At 37.6% G+C, this 21,733-nt stretch overlaps 2 protein-coding genes across 4 annotated transcripts in view; one reads left to right on the plus strand and one right to left on the minus strand.

Moving 5' to 3' along the window:
• Window positions 1-456: 456 nt before the first annotated feature.
• On the minus strand, window positions 457-9,271 carry ANAPC16 (anaphase promoting complex subunit 16). The gene is made up of 4 exons (XM_006212862.3): window positions 9,125-9,271; window positions 7,171-7,337; window positions 2,040-2,114; window positions 457-1,300 (listed from the first exon to the last, which is right to left on the minus strand). Exons 2-4 carry the CDS (start codon window positions 7,310-7,312, stop codon window positions 1,185-1,187), a joined length of 333 nt encoding a protein of 110 aa, XP_006212924.1. The 5' UTR covers window positions 7,313-7,337; window positions 9,125-9,271; the 3' UTR covers window positions 457-1,184.
• Window positions 8,848-21,733, plus strand: part of ASCC1 (activating signal cointegrator 1 complex subunit 1) — an 80,427-nt gene continuing 67,541 nt past the window's right edge. The window contains exons 1-5 of one of the 3 annotated variants that reach the window (XM_006212861.4): window positions 8,848-9,057; window positions 10,591-10,735; window positions 11,881-11,980; window positions 15,588-15,685; window positions 19,929-20,107. In XM_006212861.4, coding sequence (XP_006212923.1) covers window positions 10,624-10,735; window positions 11,881-11,980; window positions 15,588-15,685; window positions 19,929-20,107 — 489 coding nt within the window. In that variant the 5' untranslated portion in view covers window positions 8,848-9,057; window positions 10,591-10,623. Of the gene's footprint in view, window positions 9,058-9,339; window positions 9,526-9,748; window positions 9,773-10,590; window positions 10,736-11,880; window positions 11,981-15,587; window positions 15,686-19,928; window positions 20,108-21,733 lie in introns of those variants that run through there. The other 2 variants (XM_072971346.1, XM_031682273.2) reach the window with 2 other exon arrangements.

Here is a 21,733-nt window from a genome sequence, read left to right on the forward strand (position 1 = left end):
TCACCATCTCCCTGTCACGTAGTATGTGTTAAAATATTCTGAACTCCTGAGATTAAGGCCAATTACTACTGGGATTATATTTATTCACAATTAAGCAACTCTAAGCAGGTCAGGTACAAATTACTAATGAGGAGAAAGGCAAATACTGTCTGAGGCAAAATTTGCGAACAATCTAATAAATAATTCTCCTAGTTGTGCAGTATGGACCCTGGGGACCATGAGGAAAAACAAAGGATCCTTCTTAGCTTTCCAGGTTTTTCTCTTCATGGTATGAAAACCTACTCAGATATTGATAAGATAAATTTATACTTCCAAAAAGACAAATATCCCTGAGATGAAGCAAATCTACCATTTGCTTAGGAGAAATGGTTTTTAAATTCCCTTCTTATAGAAAGTAATTTGAGCTCTTCCCCCTATTCCCAAATCCCTGAGACTTTGAAAGGATAAAGAAACCAATTTGGAGTGCTTTCAAAGGATTTATTTGCTACAGAATTGCCTGAGCCCACCAACAAGATGAACTCGGGATTTCTGTGTTTAAAAGGATCTTGCTCACTGCTTTGTTTTCACAAGTGCTTCCAAACTCAAAAAGCAATTCTTTTTGCCAGCATTTGGCATGCCTAGAAGAGGTTAGAAAAAGTTAAGTCTATAGAATTAGATGTCTAAAAATAGAAAAAACCCCAAACATTAAGAAATTCCTAATTTGGACAAGTCCTGAGTTGAAATCACATTCATCTGCAAAAAGAACTGTCAAAAATGCTTTTAGGTCAGAAATGCTGTATTTTATAACTCCAGATCCTGACCTCGGACTTGAATGGTGAGGATCCCAGAAACTGCATGAATGACAGGAGAGACACCATTCAGCTGACCAGTTCTGGTATGTGTCCTTTCTGGTGAAGTTCTACAAATCTTTTAAACCCAAACCTCTTGGTTCTCTGACACCGATTGCCTTAATCTGTTTCTCAATACTTTTTTAAACAAATGAACCAAAAAATTTCCCTGTAAGATCACACATTTAAGTATTTGTTGTTTGTGGACAGATACAGAGAAATCAGTATGGATGTGAGTTAACAATTCAGTGATTGAGTTGTGAATCTCTGGATGGCTATGTAAGCTGCAATAAATAAAAGTGCAGGTCTTGCCGGATCTGCACTTGCTGTGCTCCAGAGGTGACCATCCAGGCAAGGTCAACCTGAAGAGGGTGTGAACCCCAGCAGCTGCTCAATGGGTTTAAACCGCCACTCATCTGCCTCCAGCTCTTCTACCAAACCAGCTAGTTTTTCCATCCGAGCAACTTGCTGATCTGTAAAGAGTCAAGGAGGCAATATGTAATACAATGTATTTCCCACGGGACAGTCACCAACCACCAACAGGATGACTGATTTTAAAAATGATTTCTAGAAGGATTTTTCCCCTCAATATTCTAGTAATTATCCTATGTTGGTCAGAAGACTTAATCTTAAAAAAAAAAAAAAGGTAATACTTATCCTCAATGCTATTTGTGTACTAAATTCGTGATTTGTATACTAAAATCCTAGGGTTACAAGTAATTGCAGCTTTCCCCCCAAAACTATGTTTTCAATGGAGAAATGCTCTGGTCTGCTGGGGGGAACAGAGTTCCCTGACACATAAATGAGGGCCTGGTGAGGCATGATGGAACAGAAAAGGTGCTATCAGGATGTTAGAGGCCAGGTGGACCATGTGGTATCACATAAGTACTTGAAGATAATGATGGTAACCAGAGACAACAGTAAAAGAAGGTTTCAGAAAGAAGAGGAAAGAGCAATACAAGAGGAGTAGGAAGCATTAACTCCCCTAGAAAACCAACCCTTTTACTTCAACTGTAAGCCTTAATGTGGACTTTGTATCTGGATTAAGACCATAGAATGCTCTTGTCTGCAGGTAATTCGTCCACTGAATTAGCTTGCTAATTTTTTGGGAGTTTCTGTCACAGAGCACTCTGACCTTTCTGAGTCGCCAAGTAAATTTACCACCCCCCCCATTTGTTCTCATAGTTAAGTACACAACACTCATGTGCTTACCATGTTTCACCTGTTTAAGCGTAGATGCCACTTGATAGCTGAAAACAGATTCACAGAGGAATCTCTCAGAGCCATCTACAAACAGAAGAGGAAAAGTTTTAATCTGCTCTAAGGGTTTTATGGCTTCTGATAAACCAAGTAAACATGTCCAGTCTTTTCCCTGCTTTTACATTCAGGGTCTAGTTTTCAGTGTTTACAAAGAGGGATTCTGTTTCATTAGAACTAACACTGCTCTGGTATAAAAGCTACTTCTTCTATACCTAGAATATTAAAATAGTCCCTCTGCTTGTTCAAGAGTTTAAAAATAGTGTTTAAAAAAAACCAAAACAAAAACAAGAAACCCGAGTCTGATGTCCTGGTCAACATTTCCCCTCTCTTAACCTGACAATTTCTTGATGTTCTCCTATTTTGTATGTCAGGCAAATACTGACAGCTGACACATTTGGCCATGTGACCCCTGTGCTTTCGAAATACAAAGGTACACCAAACCTCTAAATCATTTTCATTCTAAAAACCATAGCTGAGGAAAAATAGCTCTTGTTGATTTTGTATATATCAAATTACATCACTAGGACCATCACAAACACTGCTGGGAAATTTCATTCTGTAAACAGAAACTGTAACCTTGATTTTTCCAACTGAACCAAAACACTGCAATTTGGATGGTGATAAGGGTATGGTGCAATTTCAGAACTGAGCACATACTGATGCCAAGAACTGGCAACGAAAAGGTAGCTAACTCAGTCACCACAATACTTGGAAGATAACTGAAACGTAAGCTAGTTCATGTTATTTCTTATCAGGCAAGGGCTGATAAAGCAAAACAGACCCCAAAAGACAGAGAGCTCATGTAGGGAAATGTGACTTAAAAGGGCAGCAGAAACCATCTGGGGAAGGGATCTTATTGCAAAAATCCTAAAACAAATGGAGGAAGAGGACATAGCTATCTTTTTTTAGGTGGCAGTTCATGCCAGCACTACTAGGTGTCAAGCACTCACCCATCAATCATGGGTTGGTGTGTCAGCCAGGTATTAAGTGACAAGGAGATAGGACTAACACATTCTGGCTTCATGCTGAGTGTATCACAAGGCAGACCTTATTCTGGAAGCTCATGGTAAAAAACTAAGAAAAACTATGGATAATACATCCATAAAGCTTGAATATACAATGAAGAGGGCCTCTATCTAATGATATCTTCAAAATTGATGTAAAAATAATAATTTCCATATATAATACAATATGAATGAAATATATTATTGATATATACATATTATGTATTATTTTAAAATATAATTTCTTTCATAAAGTAATGTACACTTTGGGGAGGCTGTTATTCTTTAAATTCAACTTTTTTTCTTACATATTGTGCTATATGGGATATGATCCTATCCCATCCTCCCGCCCCCATTCCTCTGGCTGAATATAAGTCATTTGTGAGCAGATCATCGAAACTGGGCAAAAAAAAATTTATTTTCAATTAACTCAATATTATACTGACTGTCCAAATTAAAAAAATTATCTAGGTAAGCTAATGATATCACTGAGTTTTTTAGATAAGGGCGATAGGCAGTGAATAATTATGAAATCTCACTGTGGGAAGAGGGACTGTGTGAACATTTGACAGCAATGATGCAATTTATTATGGCTCTTCTGTGTAAATATGCCACCATTCACTATCCTATTCAGACCCTTGCTTAAAGAATCTAAATATAACTCGTTTTATTTTAGAAAGAGCAAAGCATAGAGAATTAGAGCTCATTTCTCAGGTGGTTTGATCCTGAACTTTAGGATCTCACACAAGACAGCAGGAATTCTGGGCTATAAGGATCAGGCCAAGATTTATTTGAAAGCTCTTGGAAGGGCTACCTCCCGCTTACATTCAATCACAGGTGCTATTAAGATAAATGCTTAAGTTATAACATTTGCATATATCCCTTGGTAATGAACTTCAAAGCAAAAGGATGTAAGCTAATCTTTCAAAAAGGCACCTGCACATCACTTTGCTATTCTTTGTCTATGGAACACTTCTGCTGATTTGCAGCTCGGCATTAACCACAAAGTCCACTGCTTCTTAGCCACATCCTATTAGATGTGATATGTGTACGAATCTAAAGCCTGGAATTTCTCCAGAGAGGAGTCAGCCTGGGGCAATCTGTCTTCCATTTAGAAACTGTAATCAAACCCTTTGTAACACACCAAGTAGCAATACGTCAGCTTTCCTCTTAAGGGACAAAGGTTATAAATGGTGAAAAGTTGAGTAAATTGCCCAAATCTAACACCATTGCCAACTCTAATAAATAGGATGCTAACAAATTCAATTAAAAGAGTATTACCTCACAATAGGAAATTAGACAATGCCAGATAATTTATGCTTCAGTGGCCTACAATATCACTAAAATCCAGCCACTTCTGGGCTGGAAGGCAGTCTCTAATTTGCTTACTAATAAGTGGGTGATGATAGTCTAAGGACAGGGGAATGCTGAAAACTCTACAGTATACTGCTTATGTGAGCTGTCAGTTATCAGACAGCAGATACAGAAAAAAGTTAATTTACATGGTTAAGTACAGGTTATTTGGGTTTACTATCCTAGACTTAGGAGAATGCAAGATCAAGTTGAACCTGCTAAGATTATAAACAGCATCCAACCTTGATTCCTAATTACTTTTGTTCCTTACTCTGAACAGGCAACTCTTCCTACTCTATTTTCATACCGGTGTATCTTAGAGATATTGTGGGCTCAGTTTCAGACCACTGTAATAAAGTAAGTCATACTAATTTTTTGGTTTCCTAGTGCATATAAAAGTTAAGTTTATACCATGCTGTAGTCTATTAAGTGTGCAATAGCATTATGTCTAAAAAGACTGGTGTACATATCTTAATTAAAAAATATTTGTTTGCTAAAAAATGCGAACCACCATGTAAGCCTTTAGCAAACTGTAATCTTTTTGCTGGTGGAGGGTTTGAAATATTGTGAGAATTACCAAAATGTGACACAGACATGAAGTAAGTAAATGCTACTGGAAAAATGGTGTCAACAGATTTGTTCGATGCAGGGCTGCCACAAATCTTGAATTTGTAAAAAAAAAAAACAACCAAAAAATGTGTCTGCAAAGCCCAACAAAATGAGGTATGCCTACATCCTACTGTAAGAAAAATGGTCAGGTACCTATGCATTAGATTACTTGCATAATAGTATCACCTATAAACATGGTAGACAATGCTTCCAAATCTAGCATCCTTATTAACTCACATTTAAGAGTATTCTTTTCAATTTAACATTTTTCATTTGACCAGGATAGTTCAAGGACTGCCATCTCTAAGTTTTCATAGTCTGCCCTTAAATGTAAGCAGCTTTAAAATATAGGTGAAATTTTAAACGTAAGGCAGAGAATTGAAGCTGTGTACTGTGAATTTAAACCTAATATAAATTCATCCTACAACAGAAAGCCAACACATTCCTCCATGAAGCACAATGGGATAGAATAAAAGTGGATAGAACTGTAACTTGTTAGAACATCAACATTTAGACTAATCTCAGAAGTCTTTCTTCTTTAATGTTACCAAGTAATCTGGTGTACACTGACGAAGAATGCTGATAGCTTTGAGACCAAGAAGGCACCTCCTGTATTAAATTCCTCCCGTAGCTAGAATTTAAATGCCTTCTATCTTAGGGTCCATTGTGAAACAGTGATTCCTCTTCTGCTGCTATAAAACTCATTAAGCAATTTAAATGCCGCCAACTTTTGACTTGTTTTATGGGAAACTTCCTTAATACCAGGTCTCTGCTGTATATAACTGAAGTCATAATTTATTTTTAGTGTCAAATATGATAAACAAGGCCCCAAATGTTCACTACCTCCAGACTCAGTGATATTAACTTGAGTATTCAGTTAATACAATTGAAGAAAATGAAAAGGCAAAGACAGAAGTACTTACACCTCAGATGCATTACTAAGTACACTATCTGATTGTCTACTTCACTAAACATGATTTGAACCAGTTCTAAAGAGCCTTACGGTCCCGGTCTTCTCTTTTTTTCCTGTCACAAGTGAGTCTTCTGTTTGCCCTGGCTTAACCCAAACCTCTGCTTTTTATTAAGCCTGATATAAATGAATAAATATCATCCCTAAAAAGCCAACTCTTAACTACAGTTTGTACCTTTCCTAGACATTTCCAGATTAATTTTTAAACATACTTACTGAAATTTGCAATATTTAAAGCAAAAAAGATCAATATATAATTTAACACAGATGTACTAAAATCAAGTAGATTTTCAATCCTTAATAAGTTCTTTGCTGATTTTTTTCAAAGTATGATGAATAGGTTAATAGTTAAGGACCACTTTCATGAGGATCCCCTGGATGTAGTCAAAATGGAGATTCCTGTGCTTCAGAGTAATTTGGAATCTCTAAGCCAGAAATGTACATTTTAAAATGAGCTCTTCATGTGATTTTTATGTGTCCTATTAAGAATTTATTGGTCCAGCTCCTAAAGTGACAGTGACCTGATGAATTCTAGATACTGCTGTTCCATGCTTACAGCCTGTGCCCTGACCTTGGCCAGCCAGTTTGCAAATGTGTGCTGAATAAGATAGGGGATGGTTTGATGCAAATCCAGTTCCAGGGCTAGAAAAACCATTCAGCACTGTCCTGCAGTGGGCCAGGAGTCATCTTCACATACCATAGTAGCAGATTGGTTTCTGTTGCTTCTCAGAACTTTTTTGATGGGACTAATCTATCTGTAGATGAATTATATTACGAAAAATATATCAAACCTACTGACCATAGGGAAGCAGACTGGTGTCAGGATAAAGCAAACTGGAGCAGGTCAACAGAATTCCTGGTTCCAGTGCTGATTTTGTCCTTTCACATGGTTAAATCACTTAATCTCTTCTAGGTTTAAATAACTCTAGATGACCCCCTTGATTTCCAAAGGCTTGTTCAGCTTCAAAATTCTGATTCTGGAGAAAGATCTGTGTTTTAGAGATACTATTTTGAAATGGGGACAAGAGATGAAATGTGGAGCTGAAACCAGGGCAAACTCATCTCTAATCCACTTAATAGCTTTTTACAATTAATGTTCATTGCAGGTCTGAATCCAATTACTCAGCAAAAAGCAGCATGAGATCACCTTCTAACATCTCTCCAGCTCCTTTGGGGTAGGTGAAAAGGGCTTTCCGTGGTGGGGCAAGGTCTGAGACACTGAAACCAGATCCAGTGACAGAGCTTCCACTGACCCCACCAGCTGAGGAAGATGATGAAGAGGCAGCCATTTCCTCTAGGAGAATTCTCACTTCACTACAGAGAAAGAAAAATAGCAATTGGCAAGTTTATGGAAGCGAGACTGACAACATTTCTTTCTAGCTGCCATAAAAGCCAGCATTCAGTTTAATAAAGAATTAGCTCCCATTTCTTCTACTCTCTCTATTCCCACGATCTTTTATTGATGCCTCAGGCCAAAATGTCACTCAGGATTTTAAGTGAAAATATGTTTATTCATAGTTTTTCTACTTAAAACACTACTTCCCACCATTAGCAAAGTGTTTATGTCACTTGGGATTGAGTGTGGGTGATTTATGGGTTATGAAGGGGTAATATGGCAGTGCCAAGGTAGCAATTTGACTGAGGAAATAAATTATATGAGGATAAAACAACCATGCCTCATAGGACAGTTTGTCTTGGATACATCCTCACCAAGCCACACCAAGAAATTCACTTATAAAATTTTCCAAATAAAATTCCAGAATAACACTGTGTTCTGTTCCCAAGGAAGGGGAATTAGTTGGGAAATACATATTGGCCTTTTTATTCAAAATTAAAAAAAAACCTTTTTCATCCAAATGTAATACCCAAGTTGATCACTTGGTGGCGACCCAAAACTGGAATAAAATAGTTCAAGAAAGACTTTAGGACTGACGACCTATTAGGAATAGAGGAGTTGTGTTTAATCTTTTGTCCTATCAAAAAGTCAAAAAGTCCAAATGTAAATAAGAAAATATGTACTGAATACGTGACTCCTTACAAAAGTTCAGAACAAAATAGAAGCTAATGATACACATTTACAAAAGATTCATGATCTTAGGAAGAACCCCTTTCTTAGAAAAGGAGGAAAGGGCTGTCTTTCTACCCTCAAGGCCTAGCACAGAACCGGGATCACAATGTTTCCCGAATGATGAACAAATGACAAAACACAGGGCTAGTAGCTCAACAAAGGTTATGCAGAGGGGATAGAGCTTGGTGTCATGAGGGGTGGTCCATTACTGTTTTCTTTTTCTTCCTCACTTTGCAGATCTGTTTACACAAATCTCCCACCTGGCTGCCAGGCCCAAGGTAGTGCTTAGCAAAATTTCGTTTAATGTTTAAATACTGATGGTGAAGTAGCATGGGATTTGACCCTATCAGGGAAGCTGGAACTATTGGCAGTAGAGATCTTTGGAGAGTGCTGGGGGGGGGGTGTGGAACGCCAGCATTCTTATGTTCACATTGATAGGATGAGGATGATCATTTACTTCATGTATGACAGGGTTGACCTTATATTCATAAACTATTTTCCGTCTCAGCAGAGACATGTCTATTTTCTTAAAAAGAATCCTTCTTTTTAAAATGTCTCCTTATCCAAAAGACGCTGAAGTAAGTACCCTGGTACAATGGCAACTTATTACAAGCAATCAGTAAACAACATCGTCAAAAAATCGTTCCACTGTGTTCCACTTATACAGCTGGATTACCGTTCAAAAAGATTCTACAGCTAAAACCAGGTGGAGTGGAAAGAAAGGGGCCGAAGAGAGGAGGGCTCAGAACGCCAGTGGTTCCTAAGCTGACTCCAAGCCACGGCACCCGCCCTCGTCCCCGCCGGGTTCCCCAGGGGGCGTCGCCATCCGTGCTGTCCACTGCGCAGGCGCCACCCCTCGGCCCGCATGCGCACTTGTCCGGCGCGGCCTGAGGAAATTTCCTCTTACACGCCCTCTGCGGCAGGCTCCTGTTTCTCCTACTTTCTCCATTTTACTAGTCCCTGCAGGTAGGATCCCAGGGATCAACTCCCTTTCCACCAAGCTCCGAGGGTCCCTGAGCCCTCTGCCACTTACCTTTGCGGCTTCGGCACTTTCCTCCACAGCCCCGCCCCCAAAGTCAGCCCGAGAAGTCGCGTTTAAAACAAGGGCGGCGGCGTGCTCGCGCCCTCGTAGAGGGAGCTCGTGGCGGCGTGCGCGCGCCCGTGCGGTAGTGGGCGTGGCCGGGGCGAGGAGGCGCGGAGAACGTGATCTCCGAGAGAACTTCCGGGGCCTTCGCGTGCTCGCCTTACCGCGGTTTTCCTGCGGCAGCGGAGTACTTTTTTCTTCGCTCGCTTTTACGATTCAGGGCTTCATCTTCTCCCACGACGTTGCAGGCCTGCTTTCCTCTCTCTCTCTCCAAACCACCATGAAGCAGGGCGAAATTAATTCCTTCGTCGTTTTTTCTAAGTAGTCTCAGAGCCGCATGGGAAAGACAGGTGAAGGGTTTGCTCTCCCTGAGGCACCTCCCTCTTCCAGAGCTCAGTCTGAGGGCCCGACCTTAACATTAAAGTCTACTTTTGTGCAGAGCCTTTTTTTTTTTTTTAAATTGAGAGATCCAGGGGGAATAAGGCACTAGGGTGTAATTTCAGTTGAACTATTGCTAATTATGGCCCCTCATCCCATATTGAAGTCTTTGCCTTCTATGTTGTTATTTTTCACAACATGAAATCTCTCCTTGGTTCTGTAAGCAAACTAACAAAGCGACTTACTTGCTGAGATTGGATTGAGCATTAGTTTATTTTAGTAAGGGTTGATCTTTCTTGGAGGAAACTCTATTTTGGGCTTTAAGACCATCTAACATATGTGGTAGCAACATTGGTTGAACTTAACCACAGCTAGCGCATAAGCAACCTTTGTTTCCTAAATAATTGATTCTTTAAGTGGTGACTAGAAGCTTGGCATCTCAGTGAGTGGTATACAGTGTTTGAACACACATTGCTGAGAGGAGGATTTGGTTTGGAGAACCATGTTGGTTAAGTCATTTTAGCAATGTTTTGATAGGAAACTATCTAATTGTTGGGTACTGATTTCTAGCACCTCTAAAAGTACTTAGGGACTTTTTTCGACCCTTAAGGGTAAGTGTATTAAATATCCCTAGTTCTCTTAATTATCCTGCTGGATAGAAATGGTGAGACACTTCGCAGATGTTTAGATAAACATAGAAGGTTGCATTTTACTTTCTTTAGGTAAAGTAATAAGGAGACCTCTGTTCTCTCAGAGTCATGGATAGGCTCAGTATCTTTTAATCACCTTTTCTGGGAATGCTGAATAGTTTACAAATTACAGTCTACAGTGGAGCTGGGAGTGGAATAGTGTAGTGGAAAATGTGGAAATTGATTTAAAACAGCTTAGAGATAGGGGAAATCTAATGGAAACAGAGTTGCTTTTGCTTAGTAAGTACTGTGAACTGATGCTCAAATATGTCCTTTCAGGCCTCCACATAGAGGTTGGGTTTTTATTTCTGATTAAAACAAAAGGTAAGGTGATCATTTGTTTTTCAGGATTTCACTGGACTTTGATTTGCAGACAGCATCATGGAAGTTCTGCGTCCACAGCTTATAAGAATCGGTGGACGAGTTTACAGGAAGAATCCCATCCAAGAACAGACTTATCAACATGAAGAAGAAGATGATGACTATTACCAAGGTAGTCCTAGTTACTCTTTGGTCAGATTAGAAGTAAAATGTTCTCTGTGTTATAGAAGCAATTCTTTGTTTTATTTCAGTATCTTTCTCTGTAAGTACTGAAATTTGAGACAGCTTCATTTGTGTTTATGTCCGAGGGGACAGATGAGTTTGGGTTTGATGAGATGTTCTCAGTTTGTAAGTCAAGTTATAGTTCATCTTTGTACAGAGGCTTAAATGTAATGAGTAATTTTAGTTAACTGTTAATATTAACCACTAATATTCTGTGACGAAGTTAAGTTCTTTTATCTATAAAGTTATGAAGTAATTTGTGTAATTATCAAAGTATATGAACATATGTAAAGTGTTCATCCAATGCTGTTATTATTATTGTTGTGTTGTAATTTTTCTTTTCTTCTTTGCAGTTATATTCAGGCAGTTTCAAATACCCAACCAACATTATTGTTATTTAGGAGTAATTTTAAGAAGTAAGCTGAACAGTTGAAGTGAATTATAAATATTTTCAGGCTAATTAACTTGAACTTGGGTTTAATGCACAAAAAGGGCCTCACAGGTTCTCTGCTTCCTTTTCCTTTTGGTTTGTAAGCTTTTCCATTAGGCCCTAAACCTTGGGACTTAGTCTTCCCCTCGGTCCTTCTCACTGTTGCCTTTCAGCCCTGAGGACTTGAACTCCTTTATTTCACCATCCTCCTTTCTCTTTGTCTTGGCTGTGTGTAGTAAATTCTCCCAGTATCACTCCTACCTCATTCACTGAAGTGATTTTGTGCTCTAACACTTAAAACCACTGAGTTGTACATTTTAAGAGGATAAATTTTATGTTACATGAATTACATCTCACTAAAAAAGTAGTGAAAAAAATTTAGTGTGTCTTAGCTTTCTGGGAGAAAACAGTTAAATAGCAGTATGTATATACTACTTTTCCAAGGTTCCAAGATTGGAAGATTTAAAATGTGTTTTTTATTCTTTATTTTTCTTCTAAGAGCAGATCAGAAGGAATGTCAGAGCAGTATTCTGCAGTGTAAAGCGTATGGCTGTTCTTTGTATGTATTTTTTTTTTTTAAAACCTTGAGAGTGATTGCCAGCTGGGGAGAAAACTGTTGTTCACATAGCAGCAGCTCTGAGTGAGATGTTATGGTTTCTGTGCAGGCTTCGTGGAGTGTGCAGAAGAGCCCTGTGAAGCCTACGAAGTGGTGCAGACCCCACAAGGTTTCCGGTGTACTGTGAAGGCCCCCAGCCTGCTCTACAAGTGAGTGAGGTCTCCCCACCCCCCCGCAGCTTCAAGGGAAGGCACTCCCAGGAAACTCAGCAGGAAACTGCCTCTTCTCTTTTCCACACTTACTACTGCAGTGCTTGATTACTAATGACAAAATAGTGTTTTATGTCCTAGAATTTCTCAGGACTGATTACAGATCAGTTTCATCATTCCACATGTGTCACCAAGTCCTGCTGATTTTGCCTCTTAAATATCTTGGAATCCACCACTTATCTTTTTCTTTATAGCCACCCTGCCTCCTCTTCTGTGGATTACTTCAAATAGCCAACCTATGTATGGTGTCTCCACGTTGATTCTTGCTCTTCCAATCAGTTCTTCACGTTAAGGGTGAATGATCCTTTTAAATAGGCAAATCTGCTTATTTTACTACCTCTGTTTAAAATCAAACAACATCCTTCCGTTGAAGATGGAGTTCTCTTAAACATGGGAGCAGTGGCCAATATCTGGAACATGACTTACCCAGCTCTGCATTTTTCAGTCTCAACTCATACCACTCTTTACCTGGCTTTGCACTTAAGCTTAACTGGTTTTCTTCAGTTCCTCAAATGTGCTGTGTTCCTTCCTGCCTTTGAGCCTTTGAGCTTTGGCATATGCTGTTCCTTTGCCTTATAATCGCTCCTCTCCCTTCCCTAGTTATATTCTCCTTCCTTAGGGAAGCTTGCTTTGACATCAACATCCCCACCCACCACATTGATTGCCTACTGTGTGCTTTTGTAATACCCTCTACTTTTCCTCTGTAGCATTTCTCAGACCTGTGTTTATATTTACTTGTGTGCTGTTTGGTATCTCTTCCACTAGGTGGGAGGCTTCTTGAAGGCAGGAATGTGTCTGTTCTGTTAACCTCCAATGCTTGTCGAAGACTGATATGCTTTTTCCAGAGTCATCTTTATATGTACATTGCTTGGAAGCTTTGTGCCACTTCAGTCTGTCCTTGCTTGTGTGATGGACCACATTCTGTCCCATATTAACCACTAATATGGTTAGCTTATGTAGCTGACAGGCTTCTTTTGGGCTTGCACCTCTGCAGATAGGCTGGTCTAGGAAGTCCATAGATTGTTTTTCTGTGTAGTACCAGATGAATTAAATGTCCATGTGCCTCTATGAGAGGAGATCTACAAGCATGGAATCATACTTTTAAGCTCCAAGATGCAAATTGTTTCATTTTTATCAACCTTGAGAATCTTCTGAAACACCTATTAAAGATGAAATTCTTCTGCTGGAATGTGGCCGCATGGGAACTGAAATGTTCATTCTGACAGCTCACTTTCCTTTCAGGTTCCAGTGACATTTTTCTTTAAGAAACATGATTTTAGAAAATTGCAGCTCAGATTCCTGATAAAATTAATATAACATGTCTTAATGTGTATATTTGCTACTGCTGAGGTGTGTAAAAATTCCTTATGTCTGATTCTAACTTGATGAGCCTTTGAATTCTATATATTCTAAGTATTCATTTTGTTCCAGATGACTTGCATGTTAAATTAGGTATTGTTTCTGTTAAATCCTAATTAATAGACAATATTTACTAGGACGACTTCTTTTTTACTTCCTTAACTCCCTTTCTTCTTTCCTTCCTTCCAGCCTTATTGAGAAATAAGTGACATACAAGGAAGATTTCTTTCTTATGAGTCATTTCTGTAGTCTTTTGGATCAAGGAAGAAATGACTTGACCAAACTAGTTTATAATCAAAGCCTAATGGTGGTACACATGTCCGTGGACTAGATCTAATACTGTGTTTCTTAACTTCAGATGCACATTAAAATCATCTGGGGAGCTTTTAAAATTCCTGATACCTAGGTGCACCCCAGACCAGCTGAGTCCGAATTTCTGGGAGCTGGACCGAGGCATCAATAGTTTTTGAAGCCCCCATCAGGTGATTCCAGTGTGTAGCCAAGATTGAGAACCGCTTGATTTGGCAAGAATTTCCCTTGTATATTCAGTAAAGGATTCACCCTTGCAGTGCATATCTGTATTGCTGTAGTGAATGTTTTAGACTTCCCATGTAAACCTCTTTTGGTCTGGCTGTATTCTTAACTGGAAGAATGCCATCGTGGGCTGAATGAGGGTGGCATGGGCTGTACTGAGCTATGTGCCAGTAAGTGGGAAGCCCTTTAATGTATGATCACATTTAATCCTTACAACAACCTTATGATACTTAGGTATTATTCACTCCATTTTTATAAGTGAGGAAATAGGCTTAGAGTGGTTTAAATAACTTGCCCAAGGTTTCTTTGATTCTAAAGCCTCTTTAACTTGAATCACTTCCCTTTCTAAGGTGCCTAGACTCTTAATAACACTTTGAGCCAACTGCTTTTTCTGGTATGCTTGTCCATGTGCTAACAGACAGGAGGCTGGTTGAAAGCTGCCCTCATTGATAAGGCCTGGAAAGACAAAGGCCTGACAGAGTTGGTACAGTACAATCCCCAGCCCAACACAAAGAAAAACCACCTGGAAACTGTGGAGTTGCAGTCCTCTTCTATACACTTTGTTTTATAAAAACTTGGCTGACTGCAAGAAATCTTAATGGAAGTAACTGGGCTTGGTTATCCTATGTAAAAACAAATGCAGAATTTTAGACATAGTCACTCATGCTATTTGGTACTGTAATTGAAATCATAGAAGCTGAAATACTGTTGATGAGGAAGTTTTTTTCCCTTAATTTTATGTTTCTCTGATGGTCTATTAGTGCTTTACAAACTGAAACATTTCTCCTGGGATCTAGTAGTCTCATTTGCTTTAACACATCTGATTACTGTGGGTTCCAGAAGATAACCTTGGATTGTCAGAATTATTTATACGAGTAGGCCTAGGCAAGTAATGTAAATGAGCCAGCAGATGATTGAAGTGGAGTGAATGAAAGACAGTAAGGAGTGATGGCAACTATGATGAGCTCATGTTCCATGTTTAGAGACAAGCTCATGTTCCAGTGTATTTTTGCCATGAGCCGCCAGATCTCCTAGTTTTTCTAAAGAACCTAGAAATCTGTATTTTTGGGTGAAGTTTCCCAACTTTTAGTGAAATCTCTTAAACAAAATATGCCTGTGTGTTGTATTCAGACTGAAGGTTACCTGTTTACTCTGTGTTTTTGAATCTGCTCCGATTGGTGGACCCTGCTCTTTGCTAAGCTCTTTACCCTTATTTAATTAATCAAGGATAATTCCCTTAGGATGAACTTGTAATGTAGTTAATTTGCTCTCTGAAAGGACAAGGTTTTCCCTCTTCGCACTGTAGACCCATTGATTACTGGAAGTGCCTTGTGAGACTATGCCAGCTTTCCGTTTACTGAACTGCAGACCCAGATTTTGAATATAATTTTGAGAAGCAAACAGGTGTTGGGCATAGTTATTCTTTCTGTATGTTGAATGGCTGTAGGGCATCATTTTGCCAATGAGTGTAATGCAACATGTTCTGTAAAGCCAATGACTTGTAATTTCCTCTACAAATACTGAGTTTTTACTGAAGCATTTTTCTGTGAGGGAGTTATCTCTGGCCACATATGATTTAAACATGATGGAGTTCTTTATCCTAGCACATTTTGACATAATATCCTTATATTAATTAGTTTTCTTTATATTATAGGCATATAGTTGGAAAGAGAGGGGACACAAGGAAGAAACTAGAAGTGGAGACCAGAACTTCTATTAGCATTCCTAAGCCTGGACAAGAAGGAGAAATTGGTGAGACTCAATATATATTAGTTATATTTGCAATCACTTTTGTGTGTGTATGGAATAATGTGACCCAGCTGAAGTGTTTGGTGACTGTATTTTTTATGTGGTTTTGTAGCTATTGGCCTTTTTATAATGTGTCAGTGTCAGTCTCCAAGATGAGGAAAGATGCAGTTGTACAACCTTATCTTGATGGAGTACCTGAGCCTTCCCTTTATACTTCACTGTGCACTGATGGAATAAAGCTTCCAGATTTTGTTGTGGACTAGGAGATTTCTTTTATGCATTAGTAACTTGAGCTGGAGTTTTTAATTTTTTCAAGTTAGAATTAGAGAAAATCAATGAGATCAGCAAGTTCAAGATAAAGTTTAGCCCTTTCCATATTGTTCCCTTGTTTTTATCTTGCTTTCTACATGAGGAAGGAAATTACAAGAGTAATAATTAAAACAACAACTTTATTCAAATAACTGGTCAGGTGAGGACAAATAGTTTAGCAATAGAAATCAAGTCAGGAAGTGTACTAAAGCATCAGTGTGAACCAAGGGCACAGGCTTGCCATGTAAAGCGGCTTTGAATGAGGGACACTGTAGGGGAAGAATTTTTAAAAACTCGTTCTAAAAAAACAGGACTTTTTCAAAGTCACATCAGTGCAGCAGCCTCCAATAATCCATTTTCCATAGACACTCAGGTTGTATTAAGTTTTAGGAGAAAAAATGACAAGTACTCTTCTCATTTTATGCTATGTACGAATAATGCTATGGCAGATCAGTAGCAGTTTACTTGAGAGCAGTGCTGTCCAAAAGAACTTTCTGTGATGGCAGTGTGTTCTGTGTGTGCGCTGTCCAGTACAGGAGCCACTGGCCACATGTGACTGGGAGTACTTGGAATGTGGCTGGTGTGACTGAGGAACTGTATTTTAAATTCTATTCAATTCTAATTCATTTAACATTTAATTTAACCAGCTGCATGAGGGCTCCTGTATTGGGCAGTGAAGTGATATAATTTTCCCCAGCTCCTTGGTAACTTCAGCAAACTAGCTTAAGAACTTCAGTGACATTTTTGAACTGGATATTTATTTTCAAATATTTAATTTGGAATTCCAGATTAAAAAAAATTTGAGTCTTAAGTTTTAGAGTTCAAGTTACAAAAATTGAAATAATTTAATTAATTGCATTAAAGCTTATTTCTGCATCTATTTTTTTCTGATTTAAAAATTAATATGTGCTTTCATAAAACAAAAGCTTGTAGAAATTCTGTATAAAGTATAATGAAAGTCTCTTGCATTATGAACCTCAACCATAATTGCTGTTAACGGTTGAATATGTTCCCCATTTTTTCTATCTGTATTGTAACGTATGTATAATAATTTTTATTTTGGTAGAAATTATAACGTGGTATGAACGTGCAGACCTTAGTCATTTTAAGATACTGGAGCCGTTCCAAAACTTACCCATAAAAGGTTAGGCAGAGTTGTAAAGATTCCATTTTGACTTAAAAAGTACAAATATTTCAGTGTGAAAAATGAGTGTGTGTGATCGTTAGAAGTAAGAATTTAGTGAAACTAATTTAATTGAAAAACAAGAGGGTAAACTGGCTTATTGTTCTTGTTGGGATGTAAAGTATATAGAAAAATCAAATTTATTGGTTGGAGTAAATGGGTTGTGATGTGAAATCAAGACTACATTTGCATTGGTGTGGTATATGCTGTAATTAGTTATTTTCTTTTGCCTCTCCTAAATTAGAGAAACTGGAGAAGAAAATCTAGTAGGTTTTAATTTGTCCTCTAGATAAGGATCTGGTCTAGTCTGTTTGGAAGTCTCAGGCAGTGAGATTTAAGAAGATGCTTTTAAAATGATATTGTCAATGTAGTTAGGGAATTGTTTTTTTTTTAAAGTTTAACATCATTGCGTTTAATTATTTTCTTCCTGTGTATCCATAATTGGAGTCCTTGGACCCATGTCATGTAAATTCTGGGGTCCTCTCAGATATTTGTAGTTGTAGGGTATTTCTAACCTCATCATATTTGCTCTTTAGTTGTTGTTTGATCCACTTTGAATCTTTTCCTGGAAATCGGTCTGATCAGTTTCCTTTCAAGCGCCCTTTACAGTTTCTGTGTTAAAAAAAAAGAAAACATCTTATTTGTCTTATTCTCGACGAAACCACTTTCTTAATGAAGAAGGATAGATTTTAGTATTTTATACTAAATTTTTACAGAAATAAAACTTAAACGTGAATTTTAAGTTTCCTTCCCTGCCATCTCTTTTCCTTCTAGTTTCTCACCATATTTTCAGTCCCTGGCAGAGGTCACTATAATTTCTACTTTCCTTTAATTTTGTCCCAGTTTGCCTTTGAACTCTTCTTTATCAGTAATTCTGTAGCTCAGTGTTTGAATGCCTGTTGGGATACTTCCCTTTCCTGAATTCTTAAAGTAGTCTTTCTGAAAATATAAATAATGTTAGAAAATACTGTATCTCTACTTCTTACATTTTTTGGTTATCACTTATGTCAGTGTTTTACTTAGGCAAACAGTTCTTAGGTTTTCTTTTAATTAATTTGTAATTTACTTCTTTTCCTAGAAATTTCCATTTTATTTCTCTACAACAAAATGGGTGTGATAATTTCATTCTTATTAAGAAATAGATAGGTTGTTCTTGTAGAAAATTTCAAGTGCTTTAATGGAAAATATTAGGACAAATGAATGGAATTATTTCTTTAACTTCTGTAGTTGCTTGGAAGGAACAAACTTTGTGGCCTTGAAAGTACATAGCACATTGTGCTACAATTACGGTTAATGTTTCAATGTTTTGATTACATTTAGAAGTCTGTCCTTTATTTTTTAATAAATAATCTGTTGAAATGCCAGTTTTGTTCATTGTTCATATCTTCTGTACCTTTTCTTACTTCCTGTTTTGAGCCAGGCACTGCCCGTTCTGGAACTTAGAGGTTTAATCTCTGCTTAAACAAAGATTGTGTAATCCCTAAATGATTTTTTTTTTCTTTGCAGACTCTGGTGTAACTCTTTGTGGCTTTTTTCCTCCCTGTTCTCATTTATATTATAGACAGCCCAGATCAAAGAAGGCCAAATTATACAAAAACATGGAAGTTTGATATCTATACATACAATACAGATATAGAAAAACATTTTTACTTCAACTTTCTATTTTCATATATGTAGGGTAGACATGTATAATATTATAGAATATTCTCATTTGCTCTTTTACTGTAGTGAATTACTAAAAATTTTTGCCACAGTATTTTTTAAAATTGAGGTAAAATTAACATAACAGAAAACTCGACTTTTTTTGCTCTTAGTTTTTTATTGTTATTTGAATCTCTGTGTGATATATTTTTGATTTTTTTCGTTATGGTAGAATATATACAACATAAAATTTACTATTTAGACCACTTGAAAATGTTGAATTCAGTGACATTTAGTATATTTACAGTATTATGCAAGCATCACCACTATCCAGTTCCAGAACATTTTTATCACCTGACAAGGAAGCCCTATACCCACTAAGCAGTCACTCCCCCTTCCTCCCTACTTTCCAGCCCTTGCCTACCACTAATCTGCTTTCTGACTCTGAATTTGCTTGTTTAGGTATTTCCTATAAATGGAAACATATGTGGCCTTTTGTGTTTGGCATCTTTAACTTAGCGTAATGTTTTCAAGATTCATCTATGTTTTTGCATGTATCAATACATCATTCCTTTGTTTTTGCTGAATAATATTTCAGTGTAGAAGATACCACTTTTTTTATTCATTTATTGGTTAATGGACATTTGTGTTTTTCCTCCTTTTGGCTCTTGTGAATAAAGCTGCTACGAACAGTTGTACAAGAATTTTTTGAATACCTATTTTCACTTCTTTTGAGTTCCTATCCAGCAGTGGAATTGCTGGGCTTTTTGGTATTTCTCTGTTTAACTTTTCCAGGAATTGCCAAACTTTTCCATAGCAGCTACATAATTTTACAGTTACACCAACAAGGTATGAGGAATTGCTTTGTAGCTTTTGAACTTGTTTTTCTGCTGTATCAGCTGGGCTTAAGATTATTCTGTTTTTGAACCTTATTCTGCTTAGATTGAATTCATTAGCAGCTTTCTTATCCTTGGTACTACTGCCTGTTCATAATTATGTGCACATTCAGAACAGTTTCAGCTCCCCAGGAGATAACAGTATCAAGGGGTCACCTATTTCACAAGCATTTGATGGTCCTTGGGCATGTTAATCTTTTTTTTTTTTATCTTGTAGTAATCACTGGCCAGCATCGCAGTGGTGTGATTTCAGCCCGAACTCGGATTGATGTTCTTTTGCTCACTTTTAGAAGAAAGCAGCCCTTCACTCACTTCCTTGCCTTCTTCCTCAATGAAGTTGAGGTTCAGGAGCGATTTCTGAAGTTCCAGGAGGAAGTACTGGAGAAGTGCTCCATGGTAAGCAGCAAACAGAACAAAACAAAAGTTAAAGAAAAAATATGAAGAGTACCAAATGGCTCATTTTGTAGAAAAGTGCAAATGTCTTCTACCAAAAAAGGTATCCATTCCTGACAGTTTCTTTTAATTCTGAACTGAAAAAAAAAACGATAGACATATCAACACATAAGTGTCTATGTAGTATAGAAATAGCCTTTAAAAAATTTCAAGACACGAAACAATCATCCTAGTATACACACTGTTCTGTACCTTGTGGGTGTATATTTTTATGAATTTTGACACGTGTATAGATTTATGTAGCCACCTGCCACATTCAGCATACAGTACAGTGCTACTCCCTCCAAACTCCCTCATGCTATTGCTTACAGTCTCTTCTTCCTCACCCCAGACTTTTGCAGTCGCTGATCTCATCTTGGTCACTGTTGTGTTGTCTTCCTGAGGATGTCACGTAAGTGGTATCATACAGTACCAGTCTCAAAAGGTTATATGCTGTATGATTCCACTTACAAGACTGGTGTTTCTCACTCAGCATAATGCCTTTAAGATTCGTCCAAGTTGTGTGTATCAGTAGTTTGTCCCCTTTCATTAGTGTTTCTAGTTTTGGGCAGTTAAGAATAGAACTGCCATAAACATTTGTCTCCAGCTTTTTATGTGAAGATAGTTCTCATTTCTTTAAAGTAAATCACCAAGAGTGGAATTGCTGGAATATATGATAGGTATATGTTTAACTTTATGAGAAACTGCCAAATAATTTTCAGAGTGCCTGTACTGCTTTGCATTCCCGTCAGTAACATAAGAGAATTCCAGTTCTGCATCCTTGCCAGCATTTGTTGGTAGTGGTGTTTTCATTTTAGCCGTTCTAATAGTAAGTATTGATATCTTACTGTGGTTTTAATTTGCATTTCTCAAATGGCTAATCATGTTGAACATCTTTTTAATGTGCTTTTTTGCCATCCTTATATCCACTTTGGTGAGGTGTCCATATCTTTTGCACAATTTAAAAGTATTTTCTTACTGTTGAGTTTTGAGAGTTCTTTTATATGTATTCTGGATACAAGTCCCTTCAAGTATCTGTGATTTCCAAATATTTTTTCCCAGGTGTAGGTTATCTCTTCATTCTTTTATCAGTGACTTTTACAGAGCAAAAGTTTTAAATTTTGATTAAGTCCAATTTATTAATTTTTCTTTTATAGATCATACTTTTGATATTATGTCTAAGAACTTTTTGCCTAACCCCAAGTCACAAAGGTTTTCTCTTACAATTTTTGTAGTTTTGCTTTTTTATATTTAGATCTGTGATCCAGTTAATTTTTGTATAAGTGTGAAGTTTAAGTTGAGGTTCATTTTTTTGCATATGGCTGGCCATGCTGTGTTTTCTCAATCTTGTAGTAAAGACAGGAATAAAAGCATGTGGAGTAAAATAGAACTGTGGTTAATATTTTTTTTTTGGTTCTTGAGACAGATGGTCCTCTGTCTGATTCTGGGGTCCTCAATCTGTGTAGACTTGGGCAAATTAACCTCTCCATATCTTTACAGCCTGCCTTGGAGAATTGCAGGAAGGATTAAATAATATAACACAAAGCACTCACCATAGTGCTTGATACATAATAAGCATTTAATAAATGA

Source organism: Vicugna pacos, chromosome 11 (genome assembly GCF_048564905.1).
Source record: "Vicugna pacos chromosome 11, VicPac4, whole genome shotgun sequence".
In the NCBI taxonomy this organism is placed as follows: Eukaryota; Metazoa; Chordata; class Mammalia; order Artiodactyla; family Camelidae; genus Vicugna; species Vicugna pacos.

Excerpts from the sequence above, each read along its gene's own strand:
- ANAPC16 (XM_006212862.3), bottom strand. The coding sequence starts at position 7,312 with ATGGCTGCCTCTTCATCATCTTCCTCAGCTGGTGGGGTCAGTGGAAGC. Across the intron at positions 2,115-7,170 it reads AGCTGGAGAGATGTTAGAAG|ATGGCTCTGAGAGATTCCTC; the intron begins GTGATCTCATGC and ends TTCTGTTTGTAG. Across the intron at positions 1,301-2,039 it reads GCTTAAACAGGTGAAACATG|ATCAGCAAGTTGCTCGGATG; the intron begins GTAAGCACATGA and ends GACTCTTTACAG.